The 13870-nt window shown below is 39.8% G+C and overlaps 1 protein-coding gene across 8 annotated transcripts in view; it reads left to right on the top strand.

Annotated features, from left to right (window-relative positions):
- Positions 1–11308, top strand: part of ENPP2 (ectonucleotide pyrophosphatase/phosphodiesterase 2) — a 71790-nt gene extending 60482 nt beyond the window's left edge. For all 8 annotated transcript variants that reach the window (XM_064395551.1, XM_064395543.1, XM_064395599.1 and 5 more), the window contains exons 20-25: positions 797–933; positions 1424–1559; positions 2343–2420; positions 5070–5202; positions 5753–5909; positions 10696–11308. In XM_064395551.1, coding sequence (XP_064251621.1) covers positions 797–933; positions 1424–1559; positions 2343–2420; positions 5070–5202; positions 5753–5909; positions 10696–10866 — 812 coding nt within the window. In that variant the 3' untranslated portion in view covers positions 10867–11308. The remainder of the gene's footprint in view (positions 1–796; positions 934–1423; positions 1560–2342; positions 2421–5069; positions 5203–5752; positions 5910–10695) is intronic.
- The last annotated feature ends 2562 nt before the right edge of the window (positions 11309–13870 follow it).

Genomic DNA, 13870 nt, shown 5'->3' with positions numbered 1-13870 from the left:
TTGCCAAAAGGTTATCAAATTCAATGGACTGTACGGGACAATGCAAGATTATCCAGGAAATTTATTTTTCTTCTATCCCTTTCAATGTTTTTGTCTTTTTGTAAGCAAGCTTGTCAGAGTTATCTAAGGACATTTAACCATAACTTATCAACAGGACAGAAGGGCTGTTTTTACAGAGCTGGAGGTGTCATTTTGTAGTCAAAGTTAGGAAAAGGTTTTTTAATTAGTTTGTTTCTTTGATATTACAGACAAAAAATAGCACATCAATCTTCAGAACAAATCTATATCAGTTAAGTGGGAAAAAACTACTCTGAGTGAGTGACCACTTTTGACTCCCTTCTGAGACAGTCATTACAGAAAACATAGAAAGGAGAGAAAGTCCACTGAAGAGTGGCAGGAATGATAGACTGGGGACTGATTTAAAGCTATGAAAAGAAAGTGCTTATCACTTCTTGTGTGAATGACATGTGGACACAAAGGTCGTTGAAGAGTCTGCAGTTTTTTGAAAAAACACCCTCTTTCCATCCTGTGACACAAACAAGCTTTCAAGTGTAGAAGGGACTTTTAATCCTTAAAGGTGCTTGTGAACCTGGAACAGGGATCACAGCCAGAACAGTTGAAGACTTCTTGTTCTCTCTCTGTCCAAAGATTTCCTTAGTAGTTATTCGGGGTCAGTATCCCATTAATTATCACTGAAAAAATCAACATCTGATGGAAAGCCAGTCTCCCTTTTTTTTTTTTTTTATCTATAAGATTTTCAGTAATAAATGTAAATGTAATTTCTTTTGATTTTTAGACAAGCATCTTTTATATGGACGCCCTGCAGTACTGTACCGCACAAAATACAATATCTTGCATCACCACGACTTTGAAAGTGGCTATAGTGAAACATTCCTGATGCCTCTGTGGACATCCTACACTATTTCCAAGCAGGTTAGTGTTCTCTCTACTCTTGAAATGCACTTGGGAAAAAATTTTGGGAAAATTTCTTTTGTATATGTGTTCTTGAAGTCCTAAAATTTCCTTTCCCCAGGAAATTTTTCTGGTGAGAAATCTTCCCACGAGAAATTATGTCAAAGTACATTGTAAATCATGCCCAAATTCTGTTACTTCCTTCATGAGAGAATAGTTTTAAGGGGAAGGGTTGCGTATGTCTTCTCCTGTGTTATTTTTAAGTTTTTTTCTATGGGGGTTTGTTTTATTGTGAGTGATGAGTTGGTTTGAATTTTCTCCCATGGGGATTTCTGCTCCCTGAAGAAGGAGCTGTGCAGCAATGCAGGAGCAGGATTTGGTGGTACAGCCAAGTGGTTTATTTTACTGCATGCAAGGCCTTCTGTGTAGCCTGTCCACAGTATGACCTACTTTCCTTTTATCTGTCAAAGCTGAAAGTACATTTTTTGTTGTGTCATGTTCCTCAATGCAGGCAGAGGTATCGGGTGTCCCGGAGCACCTGGCCAGCTGTGTGAGGCCCGACCTCCGCATTTCTCCAGGAAACAGCCAGAGCTGTGCTGCCTACAGAGGCGACAAGCAGCTCTCCTATGGATTCCTTTTTCCTCCTCGTAAGTTTAGATAGCTTTTTGTACCTAGGGATTTTGTAATTTTCTTGTGTTGTTAGGGAAAACTTTGGTGTGAACATATTTCAGGCAAACCCCATCAGATATAAACAGACTAATTTTGATGTCAAACACCAGTAAGATAAACATATTTTTAATTTATAAATCCAAATTAGACTCTTGCATACTGTAAAAGTTTCTACGACCCTATAGAATAGTGATAGTAGAAAACCTGTGTAAAAAAGGCATCCTCAATTCTCCTCATTCACTTGCTTTTCTTCAGTATTATATCTGTGATCTTCTGAGATTAGTAAATGTTGAAGGGGCACAACTGACTCGCAGTTTTGAACTTCATTGCTCTGTCTTCCTCACTCAGTGGCTGAAATGTTTTATGGTGGATTTCTGAAATGGACTTACTGGTGCAGAGGCTCGCTCAGAGCTAGAAGATAATCCCAAGAATTCTCTCCCAAGAAATTGTTGGCATCTTTTATAAAACTCTGCAAAACTTTCTGCCTTTTAAGACAGCAAAAATAGATAAGCTATATGAAAATATTTTGAACTGATTGACAGTTGAAGCAAAGATAAAATTCTTCCTTTCCATCTTCAGCTGTGACATTAAAGACATATTTTGTGTATGTAGTGTGCACTTCTGAATATAACAATCAGATTGTTGTTTAGATTACAATATTCCCTTTGGTTAATCTCTGAAGCCATTTTCAAAACATTTTTGTATTCTCTGAAATTCTCCTCTTTCATATTATTAATATTTTTCTGTTTCTCTGTTTTCAGAATTAAGTTCCTCTGCAGAAGCAAAATATGATGCTTTTCTAATAACAAATATCATTCCAATGTATCCTGCCTTCAAAAGTAAGTGCTCTTTCCATGACTATGCTTCTCTTTACCAGGAAGCTCTCTTTTTTAACTTTGTGTTGGATTATGGAACGAATTGATAGGAGAAATTTAGAACATTAAATTCTGTTACCTGTAGCTGGCAGCTAGTACCTGTGGGCACTTGTATAGTCCTTGGTATGGGCAGGCAGATTAGCACAAGAGAGGCTTAAGTTTTAAGAAAGATTTATTTTCCTTGGTGCTGGGTTAATGTAAGGGCACAGCTGTGCTGTGGGTCTGCAGTTGTGCTTTATGCCACAGTAATTCACTTTCTGTAAGACCATTCAGATTCTCTTCTCTGTAGCCCAAGCTAGTGCAGAACATACTTAGACAACAACTGGAGCCTGGGAGTGTGCATAAGCCTGGGAGTGTGCCCTTGGTATTTTGTAGTTCAGGGACAAGTGATTATATTTTATCTTTCTATCCATGCCCTTAAAGGGAGACTGAACATATTTATTACCTATTAAAAAAAAAAAAAGAAAAAAAAAGAAAAAAAAAAGAAGAAGACAAGAAAACCAATTTATGGAAAATGAGGGATGATTTAAACCTGACTGAAACTTTCAGTGCTGCAGGGTTATATTACTAACATTTCTTTTGTCTGCACATCCCTTTTCTCTCTGGTCTTGCCAAGAGGTAGGAAAACCATCAGGCTATTCTGGTGGCATTTTTGGCTTGGCAGGGATTGACAAGACTTGGAAGAATCTCAAGAGCCTGTTGTGAGATTTCCAATTCAGATTTTAGGCCAGAGAGGTTTGGATAAACATCAAAGCCTATGGGAGCCTTTTCCTTTTTAACCAGAAAAGAGTGTTTTTAACTGGAAAACCTCTGTGTAGGACCAAGTGGTGATGTTTGCTGGAAATTTGAGCAAAAGCACTTGACTGATTAAAGAGTGAAAAATTATTGGGAATTTCCCACTCCTGAATCACTTCATAAAAATGCTCTTAATGTTAATGTTAATCATAGTATTTGGCTGAAATGCTAATCACAGGAGAACAACCCACCTCTAGCAGCTCATTTTGTCTAGTGGCCTTCTTCATCACATGTGGGTGAAAGATTCCTTACAAAAAATTCTGGTACTAATGTCATTCCTGGGGAATTACAAACCACTCCATGTGTACAGGTTGCAGTGCCGAGAGCCAAGTATAAGCTTATTATATGGATCTTTTTCCATGACAGGTAAAATAGGAGGTGGCAGTGCTATGCTCTGGTGGCAGTGCTGGCTGCAGAGCTCCCCTGCTCTGCTTTGTGTTTATAATTCACTGTCCCATTCTGTCCCCGCTGGCAGTAGTTCTGTGTCCATTTTTTCTATAGTGAGACTGGCTTAAGCAGCTCCTGCTTTGCTGGAGTTCCAAAAATTATATCCTTGGGCTGGCCCCTCATTGCCCTGGTGTTGCTCTCTAGGTGGTTGCAGTGGGAAGTGGAGCTGCAGTCTGATTTAGATACAAAACTTGAGTCAGTGGGACAGGAGGGTGTTTTTCTTTTTTGGACTGTGTTTATTGATAAAGCACGTGCAAAGGAGGAGTGAGCAGCTGGAGGAGTGGGATTGCCGAGTGATTAGGCTGGGGTTCTTGTTAAACCACTGCTGGTGGGGCTCTGGGCATCAGCCCCAGTTGGGACTGCGTGTGCCACTGAGCAGTGTTAGAACAAGGAGTTCAAGGGGGCTTTCTAAGGCTGTCACTGCCACCAGCTGCAGGGAGCCATGGACTTAATGGTCTGAGCTGGCAAGACAAGAGTTGAACTCTTGAAAGTCTGAGAAGGGTGGTTAACCCACACTTCTGTTAGTTAAAATAGAAAGGAAAAGAAGAAAAGGAAGGGTGGTTAACCCACACTTCTGTTAGTTAAAATAGAAAGGAAAAGAATAGCACTGGAGGTTCTAGTGTGTTTCCCATCTCTGCAAGAATCTTAACTTTTTCATGAGGACATGGTGGGAGAGAGTCTATCATGCTCTTCCCAAAGGTTGCTGCAATGACATGACTGTGGTCATCCTTGATGGCACCTAGTTTAGAAGTTAAACATTTTATATCAAAGGAGAATTTAACTGAATGAATTTGTATTTCTCTTTCTTTTAAAATGTTTGGGTTTAGACTTAAATTACTGTACTGTATGCTTTTTAAGATTAATAAAAACCCCCTAAACACACCACCTCAGCACAGTTCCCTGTAAGCAAACAAAAACAAAGGCAGTGTTTAAAGAGATATCAAAAACCTGTGAATAGCTGCTTTTACAGCTTGAGAAGGAGCAGCAGAATCTCTGTGCAAGGCCTATGGCAATGCTGTCCTGGGAGTAGTAGCATGTATTTCCTTTATCACTGGTTGGGGGAAAAAATCAACAGAGAACAAAGTCTGAATAGGCTTTATTGACAAAACGGAATGAAGCTGCAGTAACTCTGTAATGCTTAGTCTTTCATTTCCCCTACTGTCATATGAATACTATCCTCTGGATTTTTATCTTGAGGAAGAAAAAACTTTATAATCTTGACATGTTTTGACTTATCCAAATGTTGGTGTATTGTGGAGTTTTTGTTTGGTTGGGTATTTTTTGTTTGTTTTGGGTTTGGGGTTTTTTTTATTACTTTTGGTTGATTGGTTGGTTTGTTTGTTTTTGGTTTTGTTTTTTTTCCCCCCACAGAGGTATGGAACTATTTCCAAAGGGTTTTGGTGAAGAGATATGCCACTGAACGAAATGGAGTCAATGTTATAAGTGGACCAATCTTTGACTATGACTATGATGGCTTACATGACACACCTGACAAAATAAAACAGTAAGAATTTGTCTTTAAATTGCTTTGCTGTTGCTTCTCTTAGTGATGACTTTATCTTAAACAATTAATTACCTGCACATTATTTAATTTTTTGTGAGGAGACATAATTTTCTGGACAGTGGTTAAAATAAGGATTTGACAATTCAACAGTTAACTGTTCACCTTGACTTTGAAATTGTTTTCATCCTCAAGACAAAGTTGAATTTGGTTCCACATAGTCTATTGTCCCTAAAATTCTCCTTACTAATGGAGAATTTAAGAAGGAGGAGGAGCTGTGCTGTTGAGTTATATGCTCAAGTCTTTTGTTAATTCAGTAATGCATTCTCTCTATGTCTCTGAACTGAAGAAGCCTTTCAGCACTGCATGAGGTATTTCAGTAGAACAGTGTGAGCTGATTGGATGCTCACTTTCAGTAATGTTCAGGAATCAAACACATTTCAACAATGTATGTGCGTCCTCACACGTAGGAGAGGAAAGACCATGTCATTTGTGTAACCTTCTTCCAAACAAGTTCATCCCTTGTGGATAAATATTTGCTTTATTCCCCCAGGTTTGTGGAAGGCAGTGCAATCCCTGTTCCGACGCATTACTATGCCATCATAACCAGCTGCTTAGATTTCACTCAGCCAGCTGACAAGTGTGATGGACCACTCTCTGTTCTCTCATACATCCTTCCCCACCGGCCTGACAACGATGAGAGCTGCAATGTAAGTTCAGCTGCACTGCTGCAGCCCATGGTAAACATGTCCCTGAGACATGTGGAAGCCCGTTACAATTAGGAGCAAGCATTCACTAATGTGTGGAATGGGAAGCACAGGGTTGTGCCTCTGTTGAAGTGGCAGTAGCTCATTAGACAAAAGCAGTCCTCCATGATAGCAGCAAAAGTATGGAATTATTACTGCACCTAAAATTGTCTGGAAGAACTGACATACAGTAGGGTGGCAGTATTGTTTTTTGCCTGTAGGATTCTACATTTTGTCAGTGTAACTTCAGAGCAGACTGGGGGGAGGCTGAATGTATAAACATACTGGGCTGGCACCCAGCCTGATGTCTTTTATGGAGGTCAGTTTCCATTTGCAGATACAGTGCAATCTGTCTGCTACAGCAGTCTGGGTGCATCAGTCAGCATGATTACATCCAACCCACACAGTATTGAAAGTATATGCTATAACCTGTCAAGGGTAGAGTTCCAGTTCTTGCTGCTTCCAGAACACCTTGATTCAAGGGAAACGTTTGTCTTCTTATTACAGAGATGGCCAAATACCCTCCTGGGGTCTTTTCTATCTTCCATTAGGATGCAAGATCCTCTACTGTAGGAATCTTAATGAAGGCTTTGGTCTGGCCAGCACTGCAGAAAGTGCACACTTGGCAGCTGATGGTGTGGCAGGAGGGTGTTGGGTCCCCCGTGGGCTCTGGCACTCTGCAAGGACAGCAGAGCTCCCAGGCAGCTGTATTTAGACTTGTCCTTCCGCCTGAACTTGTTCTCCCATTACACAGCTGTGTGGATTCCTGCACACAGACACTTCACTATGGGCTGCCAGGAGACTGTTTCCTGAATGAACACATTAATGTTATGAATTTTGTATTGGCAAAAAAGTTAAGACTCCTATTCCAGCTACAGGCAGAAATAGTCATTTCAACTCTGTACACAATTCACCTGGAACACTGTTTCTTTCTCACTCATCAAATAACCGTTTCCTGAATGAATGCATTAATGTTATAAATTTTGTATTGGCAAAAAAAAGTTAAAACTCCTGTTCCAGCTACAAGCAGAAATAGTTATTCCAACTATTCCAACCAGCACAATTGACCTTGAACACTGATTCTTTTTCATTCATCAAACATTGCTTGCTTTCAGGGCCCATGCTTTTAGAGAAGTATCCCTCTCTCTTGAGCAGGTCTGGCCCTGTTTGGATCTCAACTGTTTTGGGCAGAGATGTCTTTCACCAGAAGTCTTCGGAAGTCCTACATATATTGCATTGCGGCTTTTTCCTGGACTGCTTTTCTCTGAATCAAGATCCAGTTAGTGATGTGGAAATTACTATTTTGGTAGTTATTAGTGTCTCTGTGCTGCAACTCTGCCCATATGTAATTTTATGACAAAGTAATCTATTTTTTCCTCCTTATATTGTGTGTCATAGTTCTCTTAAAAAGCTGCAATATTTTTTATGATGTCTTTACAATAATGGTCTCTTTTAGTCTTTGATTTCTTATATTTCAAACCAGCCATTTGATTTCTTTCATTTCAAACCACCTTTCTCTGTAAGTCATGCTTACTTGCAAATACATATAGTGTATGTATTTACAGTTTGAGAGAATCTTCAGTGCTTCTGCAATGTCATTAGCAGATATTGGCCCATGCCTCTATATAGCAAAGAACCACTCCAAAATATTTAAATGTTGCTCTTGAATGAAAATACAGTTAGGCAAATTTCTGCTAATGAAATCCATCATCAGCCTTGCTTTTGCACATGGTGTTCCATCTTATTTGTTCAAAGAAGTGATTGTGTAAAACCTCACCATACTTCATGGATGAAATGTGTGGGATAATATAGGGATTTTACCTTACCCTTTCCACCGTTTTCTTTTAAGATTTGAAGAAATATTAGCTTTCCCTGTGCTCTGCTCTAGCTGTACACACATTCTCTTCACACAGCTGTTGAAGAACACCACCACTCTTCTCATCTGAATTTGTTCCTTTTCTAAGCGGTGTTTATTCATGGTGAGGTTATGCCCGTTTATTCTTATGTCAACATTTTTCTGTGTCTTAAATAGCCCTTCTCTGGGATTTACCCTAGAGATGATTTATGATGAATCTCAAGGCAAATAACTTCCCTCTATTCATAGAAGACCCAGGATCTTTTTTGCTCTTGTAAGAGAGGATGAGACTGTTGGTAGAAGAGATTCCTACTCATTTCATCCAGTCTAATCTTTTTTTTCATGAATGATAAGTACTGCAGCGTAGATCTCAAAATGAAAATGGTTTTCTTTCCACTGGACACAACTCCTCTGATACTACCTATAATTTGCTTTTTCCATAGCTGTGTTATAATAGTGGCCCACATTCATGCACAACTGGTACACTCAGGTCCTTCTCTTCTGCCTGTCAATTTGGATAACCCAATTCCATTCTGTCCTGAGAGCTCCTGCATCTGCACGCTCCACTGTGCTATTCCTGTCTTCCTCTGCACTGACAGGAGTTCCCAGCTGTAGGGGGTTTTGCTAGCAACTAATGACCTTGGCACAAGAAGCAAGTGTGAAAACATTACAAAAAATCTAAGTCAACGAAGACCAAAGTTGAAGGAACCCTAGAAACTACCAGAAAATTCCTCCAGGCCACTGTTTGTCTTTCAGCAAAACATTTAAGTTTCTTTGCATAAGTCAGTTCCTTAGTCAGTTCCCACCTGTCTACACGCATCATGTTCAGCTTTCCAGTTGATATTCAGAGAGATTCTTGTGCAGAATATGTGGTATTTTTTCCACTGGATTTTGTGTTAGCCTCATAATTGATCACCTCTTCCTATTTATCTCCATGTTTTTAATTGTTGCTTTTCCTTCTAAAACTCTCCTTATTTTTGAGGTGAGACTAAGCACTAAAGCTGGAGAAAGCTGTCATTTAAAATGTATACACTTCATTCATTGTTATATGGTAATATAACAATGTTCAACTTGTGATCAACTATGTTAGTTGATCACTATATTTAAAATCCTTGTAGGCGGGCATGAGGCTTCATGGGCAGGTTGTGTGTTGGAAAAAATAAAATAGATCAGTTGATTGATTTTCTGGAGTCATGCAAGTGCTATCTTGCTGAACTAGGTTAAACAAGCCTCCCCATCCTGTGATTTATTCATTTTGCAGATCTTTTGCAAAATGCTTGTATTCAAGTGAACTTTGTAGCTCGCTCATAACTTTCTTTTGAGCTCTGCAGATTTCCTGCTCAGAAGAAAGGCCTGAAGAAAGCAGAAATGTCACAGTGGCTGCATTTGGGCTGGCAGCCCTGCTGAGGCCTGTTTGCAAACTCCTGGTTGCCAGGCTGGAGGCTGAGCAGGGGCTTCCTGTGGCTGCAGGCTGCCAGGTGGCATCCCCAGAGCACGGCACTGCAGGCAAAAGGGAGTGAGCCGGACGCACTCCCTCCTCTTCTCTCTTAATTTGCATCTCTCTTTTCTTGTTCCAGACCTGGTTTTGGTGCTCAGGTTGTTAGTGGTAGGACAGGAAAGCTGGTTTGGGGCTGAGAGCTTTGAACCAAACAGGTTCTGACTAGGTCACGGACGTTTGCTTTAGAGCAGCCAGCTGTGATCTGTCTGGGACTTCGTGTCCTCTCTGTGCAAACGATCACCTCATCCCCCTGCCTTTTGTCAGTGACCCACTTCTTGCTCTGTGGCTCAGCTACTGCACTGGATAGGTTCTGGCATTGCTGGAGTTTAGTCTTGATCTATGAGAGGACCATTTGGTAGGGGGACATTGCTGAGACAGTCAGGAAAAGGGTTCATTTCAGGAATAGTCACACACATGAAGTCTAAATACCTGAGATACAGCCCACCATTCCTTTCTTCCCCAGCAGTGGTGTACAGGTACCAGCCAGAGGGGTCAAAGGGGGAAAAGTCCTGTTTGCTTTGTCCTTTTCCCATGTCTGGGCCCTGTTGTGCCTTCCCCAGGCCTGGGTGCAATGCTCGTGGCACATGTTGGTTAAGGCACACAAACAGCCAGTCACTGCAGTGTTTTGCAGGGCTGATTTTCTGGTGTGTTTGCAAGTTGCTTTAGTTTGTGGATGACTCCAACATGTGCTGGTACTGGCACAAGGCATGAGGCAGCAGCTGTCCCCTAAGAGAACACAACCTGACCCCAAACACTCTGGCAGCATGACCTTCCTGATTTTTTTTTTCTTTGTATCAGGAAGCGCTTGGTGAAATTCATTTTCCTATCAGTGAATAATATGTATGTTCCAATCACAGGAGTTTTTAGGTACCTACATAAACCATTGTCTCAGCTGTGTAATGAGTTGTAAAGGTCCCCTAAAAGTAAAATGGAAATACTAAAATATTACTGTGTTAGATATTGTGATGGTCAATTGAGAATAATGTGTAGGCGTAGAATTCAAAGTCAAACAGCCTAGAGTTTGGGCTTTGGTAAATCAAAAGTGATTAATATGGAGTTCCTTCTGTGAGATAGAAAAACATGGAGCGACCAGTGGATCATCTAAAAACCTATAGCTGTTCTTCTGAAACACCTGCAGCTTGAGGCTAGCTTTTTCCAGATGATTATGGTCTGTGTCAACCCCATCCTAAAATGGGTAATGAAATAAAACTGCAGGATTCATCTTACATGTTACGGTGTCAAATTTATTTTCTTGGAATTAATTTACCTTATTAATTTTTGAATAAGGCACAGAGATTCTTCAGATCTGGAACAAATGTGTAGACAAGTTGCATTTGCTTTTGGAGATGATTTTTGACAAGACTTGTGATAAATGTTTGTGGTTTTTTTTTCTCCAGAGCTCAGAGGATGAGTCAAAGTGGGTTGAAGATCTCCTTAAGATGCACACTGCGCGTGTCCGTGACATTGAACAGCTCACTAGCTTGGACTTCTTCCGAAAGACCAGCCGCAGCTACACAGAAATCCTCTCCCTAAAGACATACCTGCATACGTTTGAAAGTGAAATTTAGCTTTCTAACCTTACTCAGTGCATCCTTTTATCAACTGGTGTATATTTTTATATTGTTTTTATATTTATTAATTTGAAGCCAGGACATTAAAAATATTAGTATTTTAATCCTGTATCAAATCTTAAATGTTAAACCTTTGTGTCATTTGTTTTGTTTCTCTTAATGTTTAATATAGGTATGTCTCTTGGTTGATTTAGTAGTGCTTGTAATACTGCATTTTGAGTCCTTACTCTGAGCTTTTAAGTGGTGCTGCAAGGTTTGATGAGTGCATCAAGGAAATATTAATTTCTCATGCTCCTTTATCACACTTGTAGTCCTGTACTGTGTATCAAAATACTGAACATGTAAAATTACACTCATTTACTGATAACTGTGTGACAGAGATATTTAAACACTATAGGCAAATAGCATCTTAAATATAATAAACCACACATTCAGTTTTTTTAATGTGTTTTGATTTCCTTTCACAGGGATGTTCAGAGGGGCTTGCGGGCAGCTGAGTGCTGACAGATCTCTTACTGGGTAGAGCCCTTCTCAAGAGCTTAGGTTTGCTGGTAAGAGGAGTGCCAGGGGCCCAGGTGCCCTGCCCTAGTACTCTGCAATGACACCAAAAAATAGACACCCACAGCAGTCATTACTGGTTAGGCTTTGCTATAGGGGGAGAGCTGGAATGGGAGGATGCTTGCTGTCATGAGCTAGCAGGGGTACCCCATGCCTGACATCACTTGGCTCTGCTTCCGAACTGTGGAAAGGATTTTTTATAGAATACATATGTTATGGAGCATTAGTTAGTGTACCTAGATGATGTAAAAGAGAAATTATTGTTTAGAATGCCTTTGAGGCTGAACCCACTAATGACATTATTGTAAAGCCTTCATTTGGGCTTACACATTTCCCTCTCTCTATGAAGTTGTGTCATTTTTCTCCTTGAGGACTGCAGCTGCTGAAGGGAAGAGGGAAGGGCTGGAAAGCATCTCAGCCATGTACACAGATGAGTACCCAGGATCTCCTAAATAAAATTAATCTAGTGCAACAGCAACTTGCATCCCAGTAGCATCCATCTAAGAGAAAGCAGTAAACTGGAATTAATCATGTTGACATAGATAATGAAGTTCTTGTAATCAGACAAAAATTTATTATTCTGTCTGCCTAATTCTGTTTAATTTAATAAAGCACAAAACTTGAATACTTTGTAATACCTCCAAAATATTAGGATGGAAATTCTAATAACTGCACAAAGCTACGGGAAACATCCTATTCTTGCAACTTAAAAATTGTCTCTTGTGGTTGTCTGGTAGCACAGAAATATTTTCCTGTAAGCTTTCAGCAGGGCTTTTTGCCATGATAAACTTTATGTTCTTACATGTACTACAAAGGGTATTTCCTTTGGATTTAGAAGAACTTTCTCTTAAGACCTAATTCCTTCAACATGAACTTTAGTGGTGATTTAATGTGGTGGTTCATAAAATAAACTAAAGACCACCACTGCTGTTTTGCTTTGACATTAATCTGTTGCTCTGTTTGTTTGGGTTTTTAATCAAATTGAGCAAATTATGTAATTACTTTATTTTCTCCCAAAATAACATTAAATTTATACCAAAGGAACATTTAAGCTCTGAAAAATAATACTGTGTTCAGAGAAGTTTGCTTCTGAAATGTAATTAGTGATTGAAAATGGCTGGGAGGGACAATTTAACTCTTGGTTTCATTACACAGTGGTGATTAGTGTATAGGGAAACATCAATTTTTTGACTGAGTTTCTTACTGTGACAGTAAATACTAATAATTTACTTCTCTTCAGCCTTTGGTTCCATGTTCTTGCATGGTGTTGCTGTTTTATTTACTGCATTATCAGAAATAATTGTGCTGAGAAATATTTGTGGTGACTTCTGCGCGTGACATGGGTTCTTTTCCCATTGAAAGATGCCTTATCAACACAAAAGCTAAAGCCTTGTAAATCTCTCTGAGGAACATGAGCTCTGCAGGAACAACAGGTATGTTAAAGGAAACTTGTAATTTGCCTCTGGTAGTTTTCAGGGTGAATATTAGCTTAGGCCAGAGAGAAGGAAGCCTTCTGCCTTCCAGTGCTGTTAGACCATTTTGAAAAGATGAAATACCACTTGTTTCTGTTACATGTTGCCTTTTCTTGCTATTTCTCTGGCTTCAGCAAGAGGTACATTGAGGAGAACAAGTGCTGAATTTTTCTGTCAAGCAAACACTATTTTTGAGGATTTGGGTAATTACTGTTTGCACTTGGTGATGTAAATTTGAGGCATGTTCAGTGGATTAGAGGCAGTTCAGTTGAGCAACTGCCACAATGACAAAAGCTGTGGTGTCCTGCACACCTGGCAAAGTCCTTTTGCTCTGGGAAGAATCCTTCAGATGTAGTTATGCAACTAGAATAACCCTGCTACAGGAAACTGTTGCTTTTTTTAACCCCTTTTCCACAGTCACATATCCTTAACAGATAAGCACTGAAAGCAGGTCAAGTATCCTGACCAGCATCAATGGTCATGATGGTGAAATTACAGCAAAAGTCCCCATCCTGTTCTGACAGTACCAGGGTACTTAATGACTTATGATCATGTTCTGTCCTGGTCAGCTAACAGCTTGGTTAGAGACTTTCTACTTGCTGTTTCCCTCTTTTCCATGTCCAGCCTTTAGCCTCATTATGGAGTTAGGTACAATATTCAACAGTTTCTGCACTTTTTTGAATGTTGGTTCTGGTTTGGTAACAGCGGATCAGTTTGCATTGTGTTATAAAGCAATTTCATGTCTAGATGAACTAGAAAATGAAAATATTTAATTGTCAGGTCTGTACCATCTTGTGAAGGTTTCTCCAGAATTCACATGGATTTAGTGTGAGTAATAACCATGTGTAATTAGGCCAATCTTGCTGTGTCCCTGGAGGCTGCTCCACAGCATGATCCCTTATCTCTCAGTGCTTTACATGTAAACAGTTGGTCAGCTGAACGTGTGAAGATTTTTAGACTTTACAAATGAA

The sequence above is a fragment of the Passer domesticus genome, chromosome 1 (assembly GCF_036417665.1).
Source record: "Passer domesticus isolate bPasDom1 chromosome 1, bPasDom1.hap1, whole genome shotgun sequence".
Lineage (NCBI taxonomy): Eukaryota > Metazoa > Chordata > Aves > Passeriformes > Passeridae > Passer > Passer domesticus.
The sequence above is the reverse complement of the archived record's forward strand: the minus strand, read 5'-3'. Positions and strand labels throughout refer to the sequence as shown.